Below are 21,247 nucleotides of genomic sequence, written 5' to 3'. Positions count from 1 at the left end.
TAGGAGTTTGAAAGTGAGAGTCAGACCTCACAATCAGATCCCATACTTTAGACTTGGAGGTCTTAACAAACAGACCAACACATGTGTTTTAGCATGTGTGTGTATGTGTGTGTGTGTGTGTCGTTGACACCATGCAAAGACAAACGAAAGGAAAAAATAGCGCTCTTGAGAATTATATAAGAAACTGTGAAGCAATCACAGTATTGTATACTCAAAGCTATGAGAGAATGCAGGATTAATTCAGAGCAACAAGAATAAATAAGCATTAAATTTGACAGAGAAATCTGAATGCTAAAGGGTTGAACGATGACGACAATGATGATGACGATGATGACAATGGTGCTGATAATGATGATGACGACGATGATGATGATGACAATGATGATGATGACGATGATGGCGATGATGATGATGATGACAATGATGATGATGACGATGATGATGATGGCAATGATGATGATGATGACAATGGTGCTGATAATGATGACGACGATGATGATGATGACAATGATGATGATGACGATGATGATGATGGCGATGATGATGATGATGACAATGGTGCTGATAATGATGACGATGATGATGATGACAATGATGATGATGATGGCGATGATGATGATGATGACAATGGTGCTGATGATGATGATGACGATGATGATAACTGTTGGGGAGGGATTTCAGGAGTCAGTTAATGTCAAACATGAATCTCTACATGTTTCACATGTTTGTTTAGGCCTAGGAAACATTCTTTTTTTTTTTAAGAAAACTAGGAGCAAGTGTGGTTGTATAGTAAAAAGCTTGCTTCCCAATCATAGGGTTCTGGGTTCAGTCCTACTGTGTGGCATCTTGGGCAGGTGTCTTCTACAATAGCCTTGGGATGACCAAAACTTTTATTAGTGGATTCGGTTGACAGGAACTGAAAGAAGCCCACTGTGTGTGTGTGTGTGTATGTGTGTCTTTGTGTTTGTCCCCCACCATCACTTGACAACTAGTGTTGTGGTGTTTATGTTCCTGTAACTTAGTGGTTCAGTAAAAGAGGCCAATAGAATAAGTACCAGGCTTAAAAAAAAAAACAAATAAATACTAAGGTCAATTCACTCAATTAGAAAAAAAGAGAATTCTCTAAACTTATAGGTACAAGCGTGGCTGTGTGGTAAGAAGCTTGCTTCCCAACCAATGGTTCCAAGTTCAGTCCCACTACTTGGCACCTTGGGCAAGTGTCTTCTACTATAGCCCTGGGCCAATGTGAGTGGATTTGGTGGGCAGAAACTGAAAGAAGCCCATCATATATATATGTGTGCATATGTATATATATATATATATATATATATATATTATGTGTATGTGTGTGGCTTTGTGTCTGTTTGTCCCTCCACCACCACTTGACAACGAGTGGTGGTGTATTTATGTCTGTAACTTAGTGGCTCAGCAAAGGAGACTGATAGAACAAGTGTCAGGCTTTAAAAAATAAGTACTAGGATTAATTCATTCAACTCAAAACTCTGAACAAAATGCCAGTCCATTGTGGAATTGCCGATTTACAGCTAATTTGAACCGGGGCATTGTGAAATAAAGCCTTTTGTTTAAGAATACAATGAACTGCTGACTTAGGAACTGAATCCATGATCTTGAGATTGCAAGTGTAACACCCTAACCACCAGGCCAAATGCCTTCACGCACACACAAACATGTGTGTATGTATGTATGTATGTGTGTGTATATATATATAGGGAGAGCTTACGAAAAAAACAAAAGACGAAGACGGGTGGTGTACAAAACAAACAGATGTATTCGTATAATGCTCAGGAATAGAAAAAGTTTTTTACGTTTCGAGCCTATGCTCTTCTACAGAAAGGGACACAGAAAAAACAAGAAGAGAAAAAAATGTGTGTAGTGGCTAATGATCTATCATGGAGATATATATATATATATGTAGTGCCGCCTTGACTGGCTTCCATACCGGTGGAATGTGAAAAGCACCATCCGATCGTGGTCAATGCAAATCCCCTCTGGCCCCTGTGCCAGTGGTAACATATAAAAACACCCACTACACTCATGGAGTGGTTGGCGTTAGGAAGGGCATCCAGCTGTAGAAACACTGCCAGATCAGACTGGAGGATGGTGCAGCCTCCTGGCTTCCCAGACCCCAGTCGAACCATCCAACCCATACCAGCATGGAAAACGAACGTTAAACGATGATGATGATGATGATGATATATATATGTATATGCCTGTATGTTACATATGGTAATAATGTATAAGTGATATAATTAGCATAAATGGCATAAGTAGTATAAATCAAGGAACTGTTATAAATGGTATGACAACTTTCCTTTGATGGTGTTACTAAAGAAATTAATAAAAAAAAAACAAAAAAACCCAAAGAAGTATAAAAGTTGATTGATACATGATTGGCGACTGACCAGAAAATCAGAGCTGTAACGATGGTAGGATGAAGGTTTGATTGATGCTTTCTACTATTTTTAGTCCGCCATTTTCTTGTAATTCTGATGTTTACATTAGCTAATCTGAAGGAAGTATCATTTATTAGTAATAGTGGTTGGTACTATAACACAGGCTATACAACAGCACAGCATAACAACACTGTCACAACATAACACTATAGGAGAGTTACTACTCTGCATTACAACGCAACCTATGAAACACATTCAGAATCCAGCTACTACATGAGACTGGCTATACTGCATGAGACTAGCTATACTACATGAGACTGGCTATACTGCATGAGACTAGCTATACTACATGAGACTAGCTATACTACATGAGACTGGCTATACTACATGAGATTGGCTATACTACATGAGACTGGCTATACTACATCAGTCCGGCTATACTACATCAGTCCGGTTATACCACATGAGACTGGCTATACCACATGAGACTAGCTATACTACATCAGTCCGGCTATATTACATGAGACTGGCTATACTGCATGAGACTGGCTATACTACATGAGACTGGCTATACTACATGACACTGGCTATACTACATGACACTGGCTATACTACATGACACTGGCTATACTACATGAAACTGGCTATACTGTAACCACATAACGCATCCTAAATATAATCACAACACAATAAACAACATATTTGAAGCATAACAGCACCACACAACACAACACATTTGAAATGCAACATAACAGACATAACACATCTGAAATAGAACACTACCACACAGGTCACACAAAACAATCACCACAGAACATTACAACAGAGCCCACACAACACATTCAAAACAATATCAACAAAGAACATTATTTACATTATTTACATCTGACGGATATTTGTCCTCATCTTGTTTGTTGTTAATACAACGTTTCGGCTGATATACCTTCCAGCCTTCTTCAGGTGTCTTAGGGAAATTTTGAACCTGGGTTCTCATTCCTAAGGTATTTTTTGATATTATTATTATTATTATTCAGGTCACTGACTGGAATTGAACTCGGAATCTTGGGGTTAGTAGCCCGTGCTCTTAACCACTACACTATAATACTATAATATAAGCAACACAACAACTCATTAAAAAAAATGCAAAAACTGTCATTATGCTGCACACAGCCCACAAAACACAACCAAAACATAATCACCACAACACTAAACTACAACCCTCACAACACTATGATAGTAGAAACTGCAAGTCTCTAGTAAAACAGTAACTGATGCAAACAATGACAACAAAACAAAACCCAAAACAACAAAAAAAATACCATTTCTATTGAAAAGTATTTTTTAACAAGATAAATGTTGCCGAACACCGACCCCCAACCCTTTTCTCCTCTCTTAAGCTGAAAATCTTTAGTTATTTTGTTAGACAAATAAACAAAGTCATAATAAATTTTTTCTATAATGTACAACTCAGTAGAGATAAACTGAACATTTTTCTGTTTGTGTGTGTGTGTGTGGTGTGTGTGTGTGTGTGTGTGTGTGTGTGTGTGTGAATTAAAGTGTTGTTTTTCTTTTACTTGTTGCAGTCATTAGACTGCAGCCATGGTAGGGTACAGTCTTGAAGAATTCTAGTCGAACAAATCAACCGCAGTGTTTGTTTAGTTTAAAGCCTGGTACTTATAATATCAGTCTCTTTTGCTGAACTGTTAAGCTACAGGGATGTAAACACACCAACACCAGTCGTAAAGCAGTGGTGGACACACACACACACACATATATATATATATATATAAGCACATATCCACACATACACATACATACATCCATTCAACTGTCTTCTTTCAGTTTCCGTCAATCAAATCCACTATCAAGACTTTGGTCAACCGAAGGCTATAGTGAAAGACACTTGCCCAAGGTGTCACACAGTGAGACTGAACCCAGAATCATATGGCTGGGAAGCAAAACTTCTTACCACACAGCCACACCTCCAGCAGACTTGGATGTGAATAAGCCTTCCATTGTTGGAACCCATTTTTGTAGAACGACTTCTACTTTTAGATAATGTGTTTCAATAAGACATGTGCTTCGGTGATATAGTGGACTCTGAGACACCAGTGTTTTGATGTATTTGTGCCATCTCAGTGAGAAGCACAGTTTGCATGCCTAATGCTAAGCAAGGACAATCATTCTTATTTATGGAATTCAGCAAAGAAAATATTTGCTGATGTGTGCTCAAACTTGCTATGCTGATATTAAAGTACATTATTCTGAGCATTCAAAACAGTAACAAAACAGTGATGTACATATTCATTCATAGCATATTCTGGCATTATATTATATTATTACATTATATATATATATATATATATATATATATATATATATATATATATATATATCAAGGATTGCTTTTCTTTTCTTTAGATATGTTGTATTGATTTATTCTTTTCTGAACGACTCTTTGACAGTACATTTGGAATAATTCATCATCTATCTTTTCCCCCCTACTATTCCTGGAAAGGTCATGAGGGAGTCCTTGGGTATCTCTGCACTTCCTCTATAGGGTCCAATCAGAAGTAATTGTCATCACATTTTTCGGCTGGCTTACCAAACACAACCAACTAAGACCATGGAGTTTTTTACCAACACTCTTATTCTTGGTCTACTCCTGGATGTCTTGCTGGTTGGCTCAGCTTAAAGAATCTGTCTCGCAATTCTCTCTGGCACTATTCTGATCACATGTCTGTAGTACCAGAATTCAGACCTCTCAATGCAGAGAAGTATCAGCTTGACCTGGAGAGACTCCCTGATTTCTGAGCTATACACACTGTTAAGTAACATTCCGAGATCCTCAGAGGAGCTCCATTTTGGTTGCTTGTATTCCCGATCATATACTTTCACTCATTACCCAACAGTCTTGGCCATAAGTAAGGATAGGCATGATTTTTAATCAACCTCGCTGCTTCTGGGGAGAGATTGGTAACTGCTTAGCAGTCATAATATACCATATTTTAATGTGTATAAGGAACCCTCGTATATAAGGAATCCCCTAATTTTGGGGGCTTAAAATTTGAAAAAAAGCTTTTGTAAGAGATTATAATAATATCCATGTATAAGAAACTCTCATATTTTTTTAACCTAATTTTTGACAATAAAGGGTTCCTTATACACATTAGTAAGTGTGATTCCATCATCATCATCCTCACAATCATTTATTGTCTGCTTTCCATGCTGGCATGGGTTGGACAGTTTGACTGGGGATTGATAAGCCAGTGGAGGCTACATCAGGTTCCAGTCTGGTCTGACAAGGTTCCTACAGTTGGATGCCCTTCCTAACACCAGTGACTCTGAGAATGTAGTGGGTGCTTTTTACCTACCACCGGCATGGGTGCCATTGACCTGACACTGGCGTCGGTAACAACTATGATCTCACTTGCATTGACAGGTCAACACAAGCACAGTATATTGCCAAAGGTCTTGATCACTTTCACATGGCCCTACACTTGAATGGTGCTTTTTATGTGCCACCAGTATGCGTGCCAGTCAGACGACACTGCCATCAGCCACAAATACAATTTCACTCAGTTCAACAGGTCTTCAGGTCTAATAGTGAATATTTTAAAGAGAAAGAGAGAAAGAGGGAGAGAGAAAGTTGTGTGCATGCATGTGTGTGTATGTGTATTATATATGTGTGTCTGTGTGTGGATATATCAGCCTCGTCTGGCCCCCCTGCCAGTAGCATGTAAAAAGCACCATCCGATCATGGCCGCTTGCCAGCCTCATCTGGCACCTGTGCAGGTGGCACGTAAAAAGCACCCACTACACTCACGGAGTGGTTGGCGTTAGGAAGGGCATCCAGCTGTAGAAACACTGCCAGATCAGACTAAGCCTGGCACAGCCTTCCTGCTTCCCAGACCCCAGTTGAACTGTCCAACCCATGCTAGCATGGAAAACGGACGTTAAACAATGATGATGATGATATGTATAGGCGCAGGAGTGGCTGTGTGGTAAGTAGCTTGTTTACCAACCACATGGTTCCAGGTTCGGTCCCACTGCATGACACCTTGGGCAAGTGTCTTCTACTATAGCCTCGGGCCAACCAAAGCCTTGTGAGTGGATTTGGTGTATGGAAACTGAAAGAAGCCCATCGTATATATGTATATTTATATATATATATGCGTGTGTGTTTGTGTGTCTGTGTTTGTCCCCCTAGCATTGCTTGACAACCGATGCTGGTGTGTTTATGTCCCCGTTACTTAGCAGTTCGGCCAAAGAGACCAATAGAATAAGTACTGGGCTTACAAAAGAATAAGTTCTGGGGTCGAGTTGCTCGATTAAAGACGGTGCTCCAGCATGGCCACAGTCAAATGACTGAAACAAGTAAAAGAGTAAAAGAGTAAAGAGTATATATATATATATATATATATATAATAAGTGTGTGTATTCATTTTCTGGGAAATAGATTTTTGAAAAATTAGCAATAAATTCAAATTTGAAATGTTGTAATTTATTACTTTGCTAATAACTCTATATTATATTATATAACAGAGACAGAGACAGAGAGAAACTATAATAAGAAAAAAAGTTTTAATAATGCACCAAGATGCACGTTAAAAATCACATTTAGTGATTGCTTTTTTAGGAAAAAAAAAAAAGAACCACTAAGACTACCGGAAAATGTAAAAGAATAAATTCAATTTATTTCTTATTTCTAATTTAGGATATCAGGTAAAAATAGACTCTGAGTGGAGGTGTGTTGCACTAAAAAAAAAAATAATAATAATTTGATCGGTATTGATTAGTGACACCTGATTATTGGGCATATATTATATCAACATTTTCTTCCCAGTATTTTTTTTTTTTGAGTATTGCGTTGATTATAGATTGCATACACCTGAACAAAATTGCAAAGCAGAAGACCTGACCTAAATCAATCTAAGCACCAAAGTCATGAAATCTAAAATTTCTTGTATCAAATTCTTTTTTCCTTTCTTCAGCTGAAATTAGGTCAATTGATCTGATATAACACCTTGTTTACAAAAGATGATGGCTAATGCTAACAGAGAACGGATAACTCTACACACACACACACACATACATACATGTAAACATATACATGTCTACATATATGTGTGTGTGTGTGTGTGTGTGTGTGTGGTGTGTGTGTGTGTGTGTATGTGCATGTGTGTATGTCTGTATGTATATATATGTATGTGGCGAGCTGGCAGAAACATTAGCACGCCGGGCGAAATGCTTAGCGGTATTTCATCTGTCGTTACGTTCTGAGTTCAAATTCCGCTGAGGTCAACTTTGCCTTTCATCCTTTCGGGGTCGATTAAATAAGTACCAGTTAAGCACTGGGGTCGGTATAATCGACTTAATCCATTTGTCTGTCCTTGTTTGTCCCCTCTGTGTTTAGCCCCTTGTGGGTAGTAAAGAAATAGGTATTTAATGTGTCGTTACGTTCCGAGTTCAAATGCTTTTCATCCTCTCGGGGTCGATAAATAGAGTACCAGTTTCGCACTGGGTCGATGTAATCGACTTAATCGCTTTGTCTAATCTTGTTTGTCCCCTCTATGTTTAGCCCCTTGTGGGTAGTAAAGAAATATATATATATGTATGTGTGTGTGTAGAGGGAGAGAGAGAAGCGGGTAATAGATATTCTTTCATCCTTTACATGTTTCAGTCATTAGACTGTAGCCATGCTGGGGCACCGCCTTGAAGCATCTTTTAGTGGAAGAAAAGGGATACAGTTGATGGAATTCATTTTCTTTATATTACTGGTATCAGTTTGTCAATCCCAGGACGGATGAAAAGTAAGTTGACGCCTACACCCAGAGATATCAGAATATAAAGCATATAAATGTCCCCACCGCCATCACTTGACAACCAAGTAAAAGAGTAATTACATAATTGAAATCTTAAAGCTACAAGATAATACGTGATTAATTCAAAACAATGTGAATAAAAGGGTATTACATTTGGAAGAATAACCCGAATGCTAAAGGCTAGAACTAACCATATCTAACCCAGATATTCTAATAGTTTTATGTTCAAACCAGACAGATCTGACCTCTCACACCGACCTGATAATGCCGTTCTATTAATAGTCAGCTCATTGAAATCTCAAAACTATGAAAGAATGCAAAATTGATTCAAAACAATGTGAATAAACAAACATTACATTTGACAGTTATCTGAATACTAAAGGGTTAAAGAACTATAACTAAACACCATAAGACTTTTGTTCATCACCACTGATATTACTGGGGGTAACAGTAGTGGTGGAAGACTACGAGTTATGAAAGTACTCAATATGTTATGGAAGTAGAGTCAAATTTTCTTTTATTGACAAGTAATATTTGACAACAGTATGACAATTTCAGTAAATTCTTATGTTTGTTCAAAGGTAGAACTAAGTGAATAGAACACCATGGTATATAAGGAACACCCTCATGGAAATAACATATGAAAGGGGTCGCTAGAGAGATGTAACTATATATGATGACATTAGAGATGGAGATACAATAAGAGAGGATTGTTGTGGTGCGAGAGAAACAGAATTTGAGAGGGGGAGAGAGAGAGAGAGAGAGAGCAATCAAGGGGTGTCCACGTATGACAGATGAAAAAGAAAAGAAAGATGCTGAAGCTAAGAGAGGAGGAGGGTTGCCAAAATGGAATTGAGCATTTTAAAATATCAGAGGGTGATAACTGACCAATCATGGCACAGGCAAAAGCCAAGTTTAAAAAACACAAAAAGAAAAAAACTGTCAAGTGGAGTGAAGGATTAAAAATAAAATTTTGAATCCAAACGTGGAGAAATGTGTTTTATAAGTACACATTTATTATCATTAGTTTGTTGCAGGAAACGGTTAATGTTAATGAGAACCTAGCAAATAAATAACTGGAAGTATTAATTAATAGTAAATTAGAATAAAGTAGAATAAATAATTGCCACGTTGTAACCAAGGTCTTTTTTTTTAACGAGAATGTTGTAGACTATATATTTATTTATGTGGCAGGTATGTTAATGATCGCATACTGTAGCCAAGGTGTGTTTAAATGAGAATAAAAAGTATATATATATATTTATGTGGTAGGTATTTTAAATGGTGCTACAATCAGATTCTTAAGTATCTATGAGAGAAAAACACAAGACAGATGGGAATAAAACTAATTATCTATTTCAAGAAACCAGAGCGTTGGTTGCAAGAATGGGGTATCCATCCAATAGCTGCAAAAGAATTTATAAGACTAATGATTATGTTAAAAAGTGGCTGAGATAATACAGTTAAAGGGACAATTTCAATTTCTAGCGGCCAGACTAACAAAACAAAGGAAACAAGAATATCATCAACATCATCATCATCATCATTGTTTTTTTCATGTCCACTTTTGCAAGCTTCTATGATGGGCCAGACAGAATTCACTGATGTAAATTTTTGATAGCAGGATGCTCTTCCCGTCACCAACCCTCTGATGATTCCAAGTAAGGTAATACTTCCTCTTTGCCATATATGTTTGCACGGAAGACTTGAAACCAGCAACACCACATGTATGAAAGTGACACTCACTTACAACAATCATACAACATCAAGACAAAGGGATGCAAACACACAAACACCCATATACTATCTCTCTCTCTCTCTCTCTCTTTCTCTCTTACTCTCTCTCTCTCTCTCTCTCCACACACATACACACACATATATATATATATATGACAGGCTTCTTTCAGTTTCCAGCTACCAGATCCACACCAAGGCTTTGCTTGGCCTAAGGCTATAGTAGCAAGCACTTACCCAAGGTGCCCTGCAGTGGGACTGAAACCAAAACCCTGTGGTTAGGAAGTGAAATCATGATGCTGAGATCGATAACCCTCGGCCATCTACCTCTTCAGTGTAAACACCACCAAATTTTACATATCAGTAAATTTAAGACACTATTTTTTTTGTTTTTACTTTATTACAAAATAATAATTATTTGATTGTAAGCTTAAAATAGGTTTTTTTATTGAAAATGCATTCATAAATAAAGTACAGCAGTTGGGAATGGCTATTAGCGTTCATAAATAAAATACAGCCCTGGGGAATGGCTACTAATGATGTAAACACCACCAAATTGCACGTTTTGCTAAATTTAAAATACTTTCGTTCTTTTTTTTTTTACTATATTACAAAATAGTAAATACATTTGTTTGTAAACTTAAAATAGATTTCCATTAATGCACCCTGATTGGCTCCCATGCTGATGGTACATAAGAAGTACAATCCAAATACGGTAGATGCCAGTGCCCCCTGACTGGATACCGTGTTGGTGGCATGTAAAAAGCACAATCCAAATGTGGTAGATGACAGTGCCTCCTGACTTGTTCCCATGCCAGTGGCACTTAAAAAGCACTCACTGCATTCTCGGAGTGGTTGGCATTAGGAGGGCATCCAGCTGTAGAAACCTTGTCAGAGCAGATCAGAGGCTGGCGCAGCCTTCTGGCTCGCCAGTCCTCAGTCAAACTGCCCAACCCATGCCAGCATGGAAAGCGGACGTTAAACAATGATGCTGATGATGAACATCTTATTGAAAATGCATTCATAAATGAAGTACAGTAATAGAGAATGGCTATTAACGATGTAGACACCACCAAATTGTACATATTGGTAAATTTAAATTAGTTTTTTTTTTCTACTGTATTACAAAATAATAAATACATTTGTTTGTAAACTTAAGAAAGGTTTTTATTAACCATGACTTATTACACCAACATCAAAAATCAATGGAAATTGTAGCTGTGATCCCTGTGCCAGTGCCACGTAAAAAGCACCATCTGAACGTGGCTGATGCCAGTGCCACCTTGACTGGCTTCCATGCCGGTGACATGTAAAAAGCACCATCTGAACATGGCCGATGCCAGCCTCGTCTGGCACCTGTGCCGGTGGTACATAAAAAGCACCCACTACACTCATGAGTGGTTGGCGTTAGGAAGGGCATCCAGCTGTAGAAACACTGCCAGATCAGACTGGAGCCTGGTGCAGCCTTCTGGCTTCCCAGATCCCTGTCGAACTGTCCAACTCATGCTAGCATGGAGAACGGACGTTAAACGATAATGATGATGACTTATCGAAAATGCATTCATAAATATAGTACAGCAGTTGGGAATGGCTATTAGCAGTTTAGGCTAGGCTAGACCAGGCCTAGCCAAGCCAAGCCAAGCCTAGCCTAGCATACAGACAAGCAATTCGACTTAGGTCATGTCTCCTGGAACCAATTAACAACTTAGGGCGAGGTATACCTGTATAATGCTACTGGGCATACAAGACAACTAGAAGAATTTACTTCAAAAACCTAGGCTTTGAGCTAAACACGTTGTCTAAAGAATACTGAGCAATATTTTGTAACAATAGGTTACAGGCATTGGTTTTGATTCAATACCTTTTATCTTTTATGCTTTATTTGTTACAGTCATTAGACTGTGGCTATGCTGCAGCACCACCCTGAAGAATTCTTAGTTGAATGGATCAACCCCAGGACTTACTTTTCTTTAAAAGTCTGGTCCTTATTTTATCAGTCTCTTTTGCCAAACTTCTAAGTTATGGGGATGTAAACACACCAACACCAGTTGTCAAGCAGTGGTGGTGGTGGTAGCTGAAACAAACACAAGGGCACACAAACACACACCTACATATATATACATCTGGGCTTCTTTTAGTTTCCATCTCCCAAATCCACTCGCAAGGCTTTGGTCAGCCCAAGGCTATAATAGAAGACACTTGCCCAAGGAGCCATGCAGTGGGACTGAACCCAGAACTAGGTGGTTGAGAAGCAAGCTTCTTACCATACAGCCACGCCTGTGCCTATGTAGGGACATTTTTCAAGAGAAAGAAGTATCACATCTTTTAACTAATTGCCTGCCAGTCGTTCGTTGTATTTAAAGTGAACTGCCTATGTACATTGCATTTGTAGAGGTGTGCTTAACAATATTTAATAGTTGAAGTTTGTCATCACCAGCTCTGGCTAATTCTAGAGCAGTGCTACTCAAAGTGGTGGTCCACGGATCGGTGCCAGCACGAACCATCAGTTACCAGTATGTGGCGAGTTTCCAGAAAAGAAAGAAACATTATCAAAAGCTTATATAATATTGTATTATTTGTTTACAAAATAAATATACAATAAAAAAAAAGTCAACTCTTATTATATTCATTATATATATCGTTTCCGGTATAAATTAATATTACTAGGAAATATTACCGGTCCCTGGTACAATGGACAAAAAACTGCCACTTCAGATAGTTTGAGCAGCATTGTTCTAGAGAATATTTTATCTCATAAATTGCAATTTTTGAACTACAAAAATATTGACTGTTTTCAAAATGGTTCTTTTTTTTTACATTTCCCATCTATATCATTCATTGATATTACCCAATTGATAATATAGTTTCAAAAAAACTAAAATGCTTATTATTGCAATTGAATAGAAAGGGATAAATATGCTTTTTTTCAGCAATCTCCATTTTGGACTTTTCGAAAAATTTATTATAATTTTCAAAATAATTCACTTATGAAGAAAATTTAAATACTATATATTATTTTAACTCCTAATACACCTGGCAAAGCCAAAAAATATGAATAAAAAAATTTGGCAGTTAACCTTTTCATTACCATATTTATTTTGAGATGCTCTGTTTCTTTCAATTATTTTAAATATAACAAAGAATTAAGGAAAATAACTTAGTTATCATTAAGCTAGTGTTAGGAACATGAATTGTGAATAAGGTTTGGTGGAAGATTTTAATTCAAAACTTATGAAAACAAGACATTTGTACTACAGAGCCAGAGGCAGTTTCAGCCAGGTTGGTAACAAAAGGGTTAATGGATTAATTATACCTTGAACCTAAATTAACATTTATAGCCTTTAGTTATTTTATAAGTTATCAAGGTTATAAAGGTTTCTTGCTACATGATAAAGATGATATTTGAACAGTTACAAAGGCCTTGATATCTAGCACTTACTGCCGAGAGTTTACTGCCCCAATAGTTCTTTAACAAGCCTCTCAAATGACCAGTGGAATAGTCAAAGAGAGGATTACTGTTCAACATAATACTATGCAACACAGTCTTGATTATTCATTAAGACCAATTCATTTCAAATACCGACAAAAACACTGCCATCAAGTAGCTCTCTTAATATGCATCAGATGTGCTTAGTTGGCTGGCTGGCTGGCTGGGCTGGTCTTGTGTAAACACAAGAGATGTCACTTAGATGTTGATTATTCTACAAGAACTAATATAGTGCCAAGTATAATTTTACCATTTACTTTAACTGGACTTGCAGCATATAGAATACTACATGGCGAGCAAGCTGGTAGAAATGTTAGCACGCCGGGCAAAATGCTTAGCGGTATTTCGTCTGTCGCTACGTTCTGAGTCCAAATTCTGCTGAGGTCGACTTAGCCTTTCATCCTTTTGGGGTCAATAAATTAAGTACAAGTTATGCACTGGGGTCAATGTAATCAACTTAATCCCTTTGTCTTTCCTTGTTTGTCCCCTCTATGTTTAGCCCCTTGTGGGCAATAAAGAAATAGGTATTTTGTCTGCTGCTACGTTCTGAGTTCAAATTCCGCTGAAGTCGACTTTGCCTTTCATCTTTTCGGGGTCAATAAATTAAGTACAAGTTACGCACTGGGGTCGATGTAATCGACTTAATCCCTTTATCTTTCCTTGTTTGTCCCCTCTATGTTTAGCCCCTTGTGGGTAATAAAGAAATAAGAATACTACAGCACAATATGTCGGTATGAAGTGCAGTACAAGATGCTTTCTTTAATTTGTAAACTGACTTGCTCCAAGAGTCTGTGTTTAAGTTCATTCATTCATACACACACCTTTGGCTTCATCTATGCTACAGCACAGTAGTTAATGTAATTCTACAGTTAGGTGGTCATAATCATCACACCGTGTAGCGAAATTTTAATCTTTGGTCAGTAGGTGTTATTTTCTTATTTGCTTCTATCTAGAAACCAAAGGAAATGACCACTATTCACTTCAAACTTTTGCTTTTTCTGACCTGGACATCAACGTTTTGAAACTGACCTATTTTCCATTACATTTCAGAAAGATTCAGCGCTGAGTTGCTGAAGGAGAAATATCATTGTAGCAAATATTCTGCTCAGTACCACAGATTCGCTTGTTGCCTTTGGTCAGTAAATGCTATTTCCTGTTTGATTGTATCTAGAAATCAAAGGAAATCACAACTATTCCCTCAAACTTTACTTTTGTGACCTGGACATCAAGGTTCTGAAACTGACTGGTTTTCCATTACATTTCAGAAAGATTTAACGCCGAGTTGTTGAAGCAGAAATATCGTTATAGCGAATATTCTGCTCAATACCACAGATTTGCTTGTCAGTTGCTTGACCTTAACTCCATGAGCATGGCCCTTAGTGGCTGACAATATGTGCATCTCTGATGATGAGCAGGAGTAGTGGGGGAGCATCATAGCCATGTGTTGAGAGGAATTCTTCGGGGTTTCAATAAATATAACAAAAGGAAATGTTAACCTTTTTCATATTTCTAGGCATAAGCAAATAGGAAATAACAGAGGCTACCCACGTACAAAAATCGCATTGCACTGTGTAATCATTATCATTCTATGCTTGCAAAGGTCGGATAGAATTCATTGAGGCAGATTTTCTACAGCCAGATGCTCTTTTTGTTGCCAACCCTTACTTTTTTCGAAGTATGGTAATTTTCCTTTTCACCAGGGACATTTTCACAGAAAGCTTGAAACAAATAACACTGCTTGTATGTAGGTAACACTCGTTTACGACTATTATACAATGCATGGTTTATACAGTGCATGGTCATTTGTTTCTTGAAAAGATTTGTCACAAGGACGTTCGTTATTTTCATCATCCTTCATCTACATCATCATCAGTCACCATTCACATCATCATTCATAATCCACATCATCATTCACATCAATATCATCATCATTTATATCATCATTCATCATCATCATCATTTATATCATCATTCATAATCCTCATCATTATTCATCATCATCAGTCATCATTCACATCATCATTCATAATCCTAATCATCATTCATAATCCTCATCATCATTCATCATACACATCATCATTCATCATCATTTACATCATCATTCATCATCCTCATCATCATCTATCATCATCCATCATCCACATCATCATTCATCATCCACATCATCATTCATCATCCACATCATCATTTATCATCATCATTCATCATCATCCACATCATCATTCATCATCCTCATCATCATTCATCATCATCAGTCATCATTCATCATCCACATCATCATTCATCATCCACATCATTATTCATCATCTACATCATCATTTATCATCATTCATCATCCTCTTTATCATTAAACATCCACTGTGTGGCATCTTGAGCAAATGTCTTCTAATATAGCCCTGGGTCTACCAATACCTTATGAGAGGATTTGGCAGATGAAAACTTGTGGACCCCCAATTTATTATTCTGCATATGTAGATCCTCAAAAGTCTTATGTGGAACCTCAGGGGTCATATGGAACCCAGCTGAGAACCATCGCTCTAGACTTCGATAAAAATTATCATTAACACAAATAATTAATTTTCATTACAAGTGTAGTTTTAATTGATTAAATATTCACTTTTTTTTTTGCATGCCATTACAGTACATATGGTATCTCTCACAAAAGCATATGTTGATTGTTTTCTTTGCTTGGTTTTTAAATGTTCCATTTATTTTTTTTTTTTTTGTTTCTTTATTCCACACATGGCAATTCTTAGAAACGAAGCAGTTTTATATCTCTCCCTTTCCTTCTCTTTTCTTTTTTTTTTCCAATTTTTTTTTTCCCCCTTTTCTGTCTGAATCCTCGTTTCCAGCGAGAGAAAGGAAATATATACGAAATCAATACTTACAACATGAAATCTTGCTCCCAGCTTGGGTTATTTCCTTTCACTTGAATTGTCGTCGATTTCACATTTTGAAGTTTCAGTGTCACATAAGTGTTATATCTCTCTGGAAAAAAAAACAAAAACCAAATAGATAAATGAATAATGGACAGAGTCAACATCCACTGACAAAGTTGCAAAAGCAACGAAAATTTAGGAAGAAAAAATATAGGAGTGGCTGTGTGGTAAGTAGCTTGTTTACCAACCACATGGTTCCAGGTTCAGTCCCACTGCGTGGCACCTTGGGCAAGTGTCTTCTACTATAGCCTCGGGCCGACCAAAGCCTTGTGAGTGCATTTGGTAGATGGAAACTGAAAGAAGGCCGTCGTATATATGTATATATATATATATATGCGTGTATGTGTTTGTGTGTCTGTGTTTGAGCATTGCTTGACAACTGATGCTGGTGTGTTTATGTCCCCGTTACTTAGCAGTTCGGCAAAAGAGACCGATAGAATAAGTTCTGGGCTTACAAAAGAATAAGTCCTGGGGTTGAGTTGCTCGATTAAAGACGATGCTCCAGCATGGCCGCAGTCAAATGACTGAAACAAGTAAAAGAGTAAAGAGAAAGAGTAAAGAGTAAATGATAAATGAGTGGGAATCAAACCAGTGAGTGTGTTAGAATAATAAGGCATTAAGACCAATATGACCCTCCCCAGACACGACATAAATATTTCATTAAGAAAATACAGAAACTAAAATTTCTAAAAGTGGATTTAATAAATGACTGAGAAAAATCAGTCATTCGATTGTTCAGCATCTGTTTTGCATACGGACAAGGGTTAAATAGAAGCATACTTGAGACGGGAGTTTTACAGCTGGATGCTCTTCATATCACCAACCCTTCTACACAAATATCCAGCTCTATAAAAGCATAGTTCTACAAACAGCTTTCTATGTGAGTGAGACACAGAAGAATGATTACAGTTAAGTTCACCGAGAAAACATACCCAGAGTATTTCTCACCATTAATAGTTACTCTTTTACTTGTTTCAGTCAGTTGACTGCAGCCATGCTGGAGCACTGCCTTTAGTCGAGCAAATCGACCCCAGGACTTATTCTTTGTAAGCCTAGTACTTCTTCTATTGATCTCTTTGCCGAACCGCTAAGTTTCAGGGACATAAACACACCAGCATCGGTTGTCAAGCGACGTTGGAGTGGGAGACCAACACAGACACACAAACACATACACAGACACATATATATATATAAATATATATACATATTCATATATACAACTTCTTTCAGTTTCCGCCTACCAAATCCACTCACAAGGCTTTGGTCGGCCTGAGACTATAGTAGAAGACACTTGCCCAAGGTGCCACATAGTGGGACTGAACCCGGAACCATGTTTTATGTAAGCAAGCCACTTACCACACAGCCACTCCTGCGCCTAGTTAAAAACTATTTTACTGGAAAAAACAAAATGGTGACTTGACAACAGGGAACTGTTCCTGTGGTGAATTGATGATGGTGAGCTTACTGGAGATGGGAAAAACACTGGAAATCAACAGAAAGCTGGACATATTCTACTGAAGATGAATGCAAAGAATTCTGAGAATGTATTGGGAAGATCACTTAACCAAGAACTACATTGTAAAGAGAGCCAACATATGAGGGTATGCTGAAAGGCGAGCTGGCAGAAACGTTAGCATGCTGGGCGAAATTCTTAGTGGTATGTCGTCTGCGGTATGTCGTTCTGAGTTCAAATTCCGCCGAGGTCGACTTTGCCTTTCATCCTTTCAGGGTCGATTAAATAAGTACCAGTTACGCACTGGGGTCGATATAATCGACTTAATCCCTTTGTCTGTCCTTGTTTATCGTCTCTGTGTTTAGCCCCTTGTGGGTAGTAAAGAAATAGGTATGCTGAAAAGTTCCTGGTTTTGAGTAAAAGAAAATGCAGGAGGATCAGTTAATTATGATTTTATCCAACATGTTCCCTTCTCAGATTCACACACTTATTGCAGAGGTCCTTCAGTTTTTTCTAAGCCCTGCAAAAGAACTCGGGAGGTTGGGCCTTCAGCCAGGCCTTTCACAATATCCTTAAAGCAAGGAACTTTTCAGCATCCCCTCATAAGACCACTGAGTAAAACCCTCAAAGAGTGAAGATTAAAACTAACGGTAAACTTACTCTGGCTACTAGAACAACCGTGTGTGTGCATGTGTGTGTGTGTGTGTCAATATGTGTGTCTATATGCGTTTTTGTCCTCCCCACAAACACGTTTGTTTACACCCCTGTAAAGTACCGAAGTCAATTCGTTCAGCTAAAACACTTCATGACAACTGCCCCAGCATTGCCACAGTCCAATGACTAAAAAGGTGAATGCAGTATCTCCAGCACTACATCATTTTATCTGTCCTTCCTTTATCTTATGACAGTAGGGAGTGGTCGGATGAAAATTTGGCTGCTACTTCTAGCAAGCCAAATAACCATGTGGCGATGCAGTGGCTTCCTCCTTGCCTCACGGCAGAACGCTTGCTTGGCGTAAAATCAAAACCAAACACATTGATGAATGATGAAGGAACGTGGCGAATAAATAAATAAATAAAGAAATAAACAAATGAACGAGCGAATGGACAAATGTCTGGATAATCAGTAATTAAAAGATGCAGTAAATTAATTCAAAAAGTGAAAGTAAATAAAACCAAAAATCCGAAAAACCAGTAATGAAACCTATCTGGCTGATTAGACAGACGTGAAGAGAGAAAAGACGGCAAAAGTATAAATAGAGATAGAATGGCAATAAGTTTTTGTACTTTATGTGGAATCGGTTGTGTCAGGCATGTGTTAATGACTGTGATTCATTCCTTGTCAAATGTCAAATGTTTCTGCAGTTTTTTTTTGTTTGTTTTTTTTTTAATTATTTTGTTTGTTTGTTTGTTGGTTGGTTTCTTGGGGTGTTTTTGATGTTGTTGTTGTTGTTGTTGCTGATTCTGTCTTTTTGAGAGTGAATGAATGAACAAAGTGAATGAGAGAGAGAGAGAGCAGTAGAGGAGACCGAGAGAGAGGAGAGCGAGAGAGAGAGAGAGAGAGACAGAGAGAGAGGAGAGAGAGAGCGGTAGAGGAGACTGAGAGAGAGAGAGAGAGACAGAGAGAGAGGAGAGAGAGAGCGGTAGAGGAGACTGAGAGAGAGAGAGAGATAGACAAAGGTAGAGGAAAGAGTAGTAGAGGAGAGAGTAGTGGAGGAGACAGAGAGAGAGAGAGAAAGGTAGAGGAGAAAGAGTGAGAAAGGTGGAGGACAGAAATTGAAGGAGAGAGAAAAGTGAAGAAGAGAGAAAGGTGGAGGAGAGGAAGAGAGAAAGGTAGAGGAAAGCAAGAGAAAGGTGTAGGAGAGAGAAAGGTGTAGGAGAAAGAAAGGTGAAGGAGAAAGGTGGAGAGAGAGAGAAAGATAGAGGAGAGAAAGGTGGAGAGAGAGATGAAAAGATGGAAGGAAAGAGAGATGGGGGGGAAATAGAGACATGGTGAGAAGACAGGGAGATGGAGAGAGAGAGAGAGCATGTGCATGTTTGAGTGTGTGTAACTGTGTCAGCAGATAAAATATTGTGATTTAAGCCTTACAGCTTAACGAATCAGCAAAGCAAGTACTACAGAGTTATGTTCAACAAAGAAGGCTTCCAGCAGCCACATGATCTGCAAGAAATAGCAATCGAATCTCACTCTATTTAAGTCTTTAAAAAATGAGTATGAGAGAGAACAGGGAAAAAAAAAACCGGAATTTGTAGCAATCATAAATGCACTGAATCAGACTTGATCTGAAGCTCAACAGCTTGACCAGCTTTTCCATGATCTTGGAATAAGGTGTCGCTGTGTGGTAAGAAGCATGTTTCTCAACCACATGGTTTCAAGTTCAGTCCCACTGCATGGCACCTTGGTCAAGTGTCTTCTACTATAGCCTCAGGCTGACCAAAGCCTTGTGAGTGGATTTGGCAGATGGAAACTGAATGAAGCTGAATGAGCCATGCACCTAGAACTGACACATCATGGAATCTGGGTAACTGGTTTTATGAGTCCTGAAGCTCAAAGAAAAAAAAAAAAGACACTGGAATAAGACTGTTGTTTAGCCCTAGGTCAGATCCTTAATGAGGCGACCTATGACGAAATACATTTCAGAACAGATCATGCCATCATTTTCTCATCTCAGGCATTCTGTAAATAGGACTACATCATCCAATATCCAATATATTCTTTTCTACATATTTCATTAAAAGCCAACGCCAGGGTGTGTGTTTAATTTACCATGGGGTTGGTGTCAACGGGGAAGGATCTGTTCTAGCAGGTTGATGCTCTATGTAGAGGCTCTGTGGTTATGTTAGTTATGTTACTGAAAGGGTCAGAAGTTTTAACAGAAAGAAATAGAAGGAAATGGAAGGAAATCAGGCTAACAAAAGGTTTTGGCAGCTGCTAATGCTGATAGATTTTTATTAAGATTATGTTCTATAAAGCAGCAGTGGAACAAAAGGATTTGATTCACAGACATTTCATTTCAGAAACATTTGGTCAGGAATAAAAATGCACAGTTGCTCTTTGCTTTTGCAGTTAGAAAAGAAGAAAAAAAAACCCACCAAACAAACACAACTGATGAGTTTATTTGTTTGGTATGCCTTATAGGAATCATCATTTAAGAATATGGTTGTGTGGTGGTGGGTGTGTGTGGATAGTGTGTGTGTGTGTGGATGTGTGTGTGTGTGTGTGTGTGTGTGGATGTGGGTGTGTGTGTGTGTGGATGGTGGTGGTTGTGTGGATGTGTGTGGGTGTGTGTGGATGTGTGTGTGTGTGTGGATGTGTGTGTGTGTGTGGATGTGTGTGTGTGTGTGTGAGTGTGTGTGTGTGGGATGTGTGTGGTGTGGTGGTGATGTGCGGTGTGT

At 38.1% G+C, this 21,247-nt stretch overlaps 1 protein-coding gene across 1 annotated transcript in view; it reads right to left on the bottom strand.

Annotated features, from left to right (window-relative positions):
* LOC115223135 (protein unc-13 homolog B-like) overlaps positions 1-21,247 on the bottom strand; it is a 393,815-nt gene that overhangs the window by 212,222 nt on the left and 160,346 nt on the right. Inside the window, exon 3 of the mRNA XM_036512114.1 lies at positions 16,349-16,448. Within this exon, the coding sequence (XP_036368007.1) occupies positions 16,349-16,353 (5 nt within the window). The 5' untranslated portion in view covers positions 16,354-16,448. The remainder of the gene's footprint in view (positions 1-16,348; positions 16,449-21,247) is intronic.

Source organism: Octopus sinensis, linkage group LG22 (genome assembly GCF_006345805.1).
Source record: "Octopus sinensis linkage group LG22, ASM634580v1, whole genome shotgun sequence".
Taxonomy (NCBI): domain Eukaryota; kingdom Metazoa; phylum Mollusca; class Cephalopoda; order Octopoda; family Octopodidae; genus Octopus; species Octopus sinensis.
Note: the sequence above shows the minus strand (reverse complement) of the source record. Positions and strands in the feature narration are given on the sequence as shown.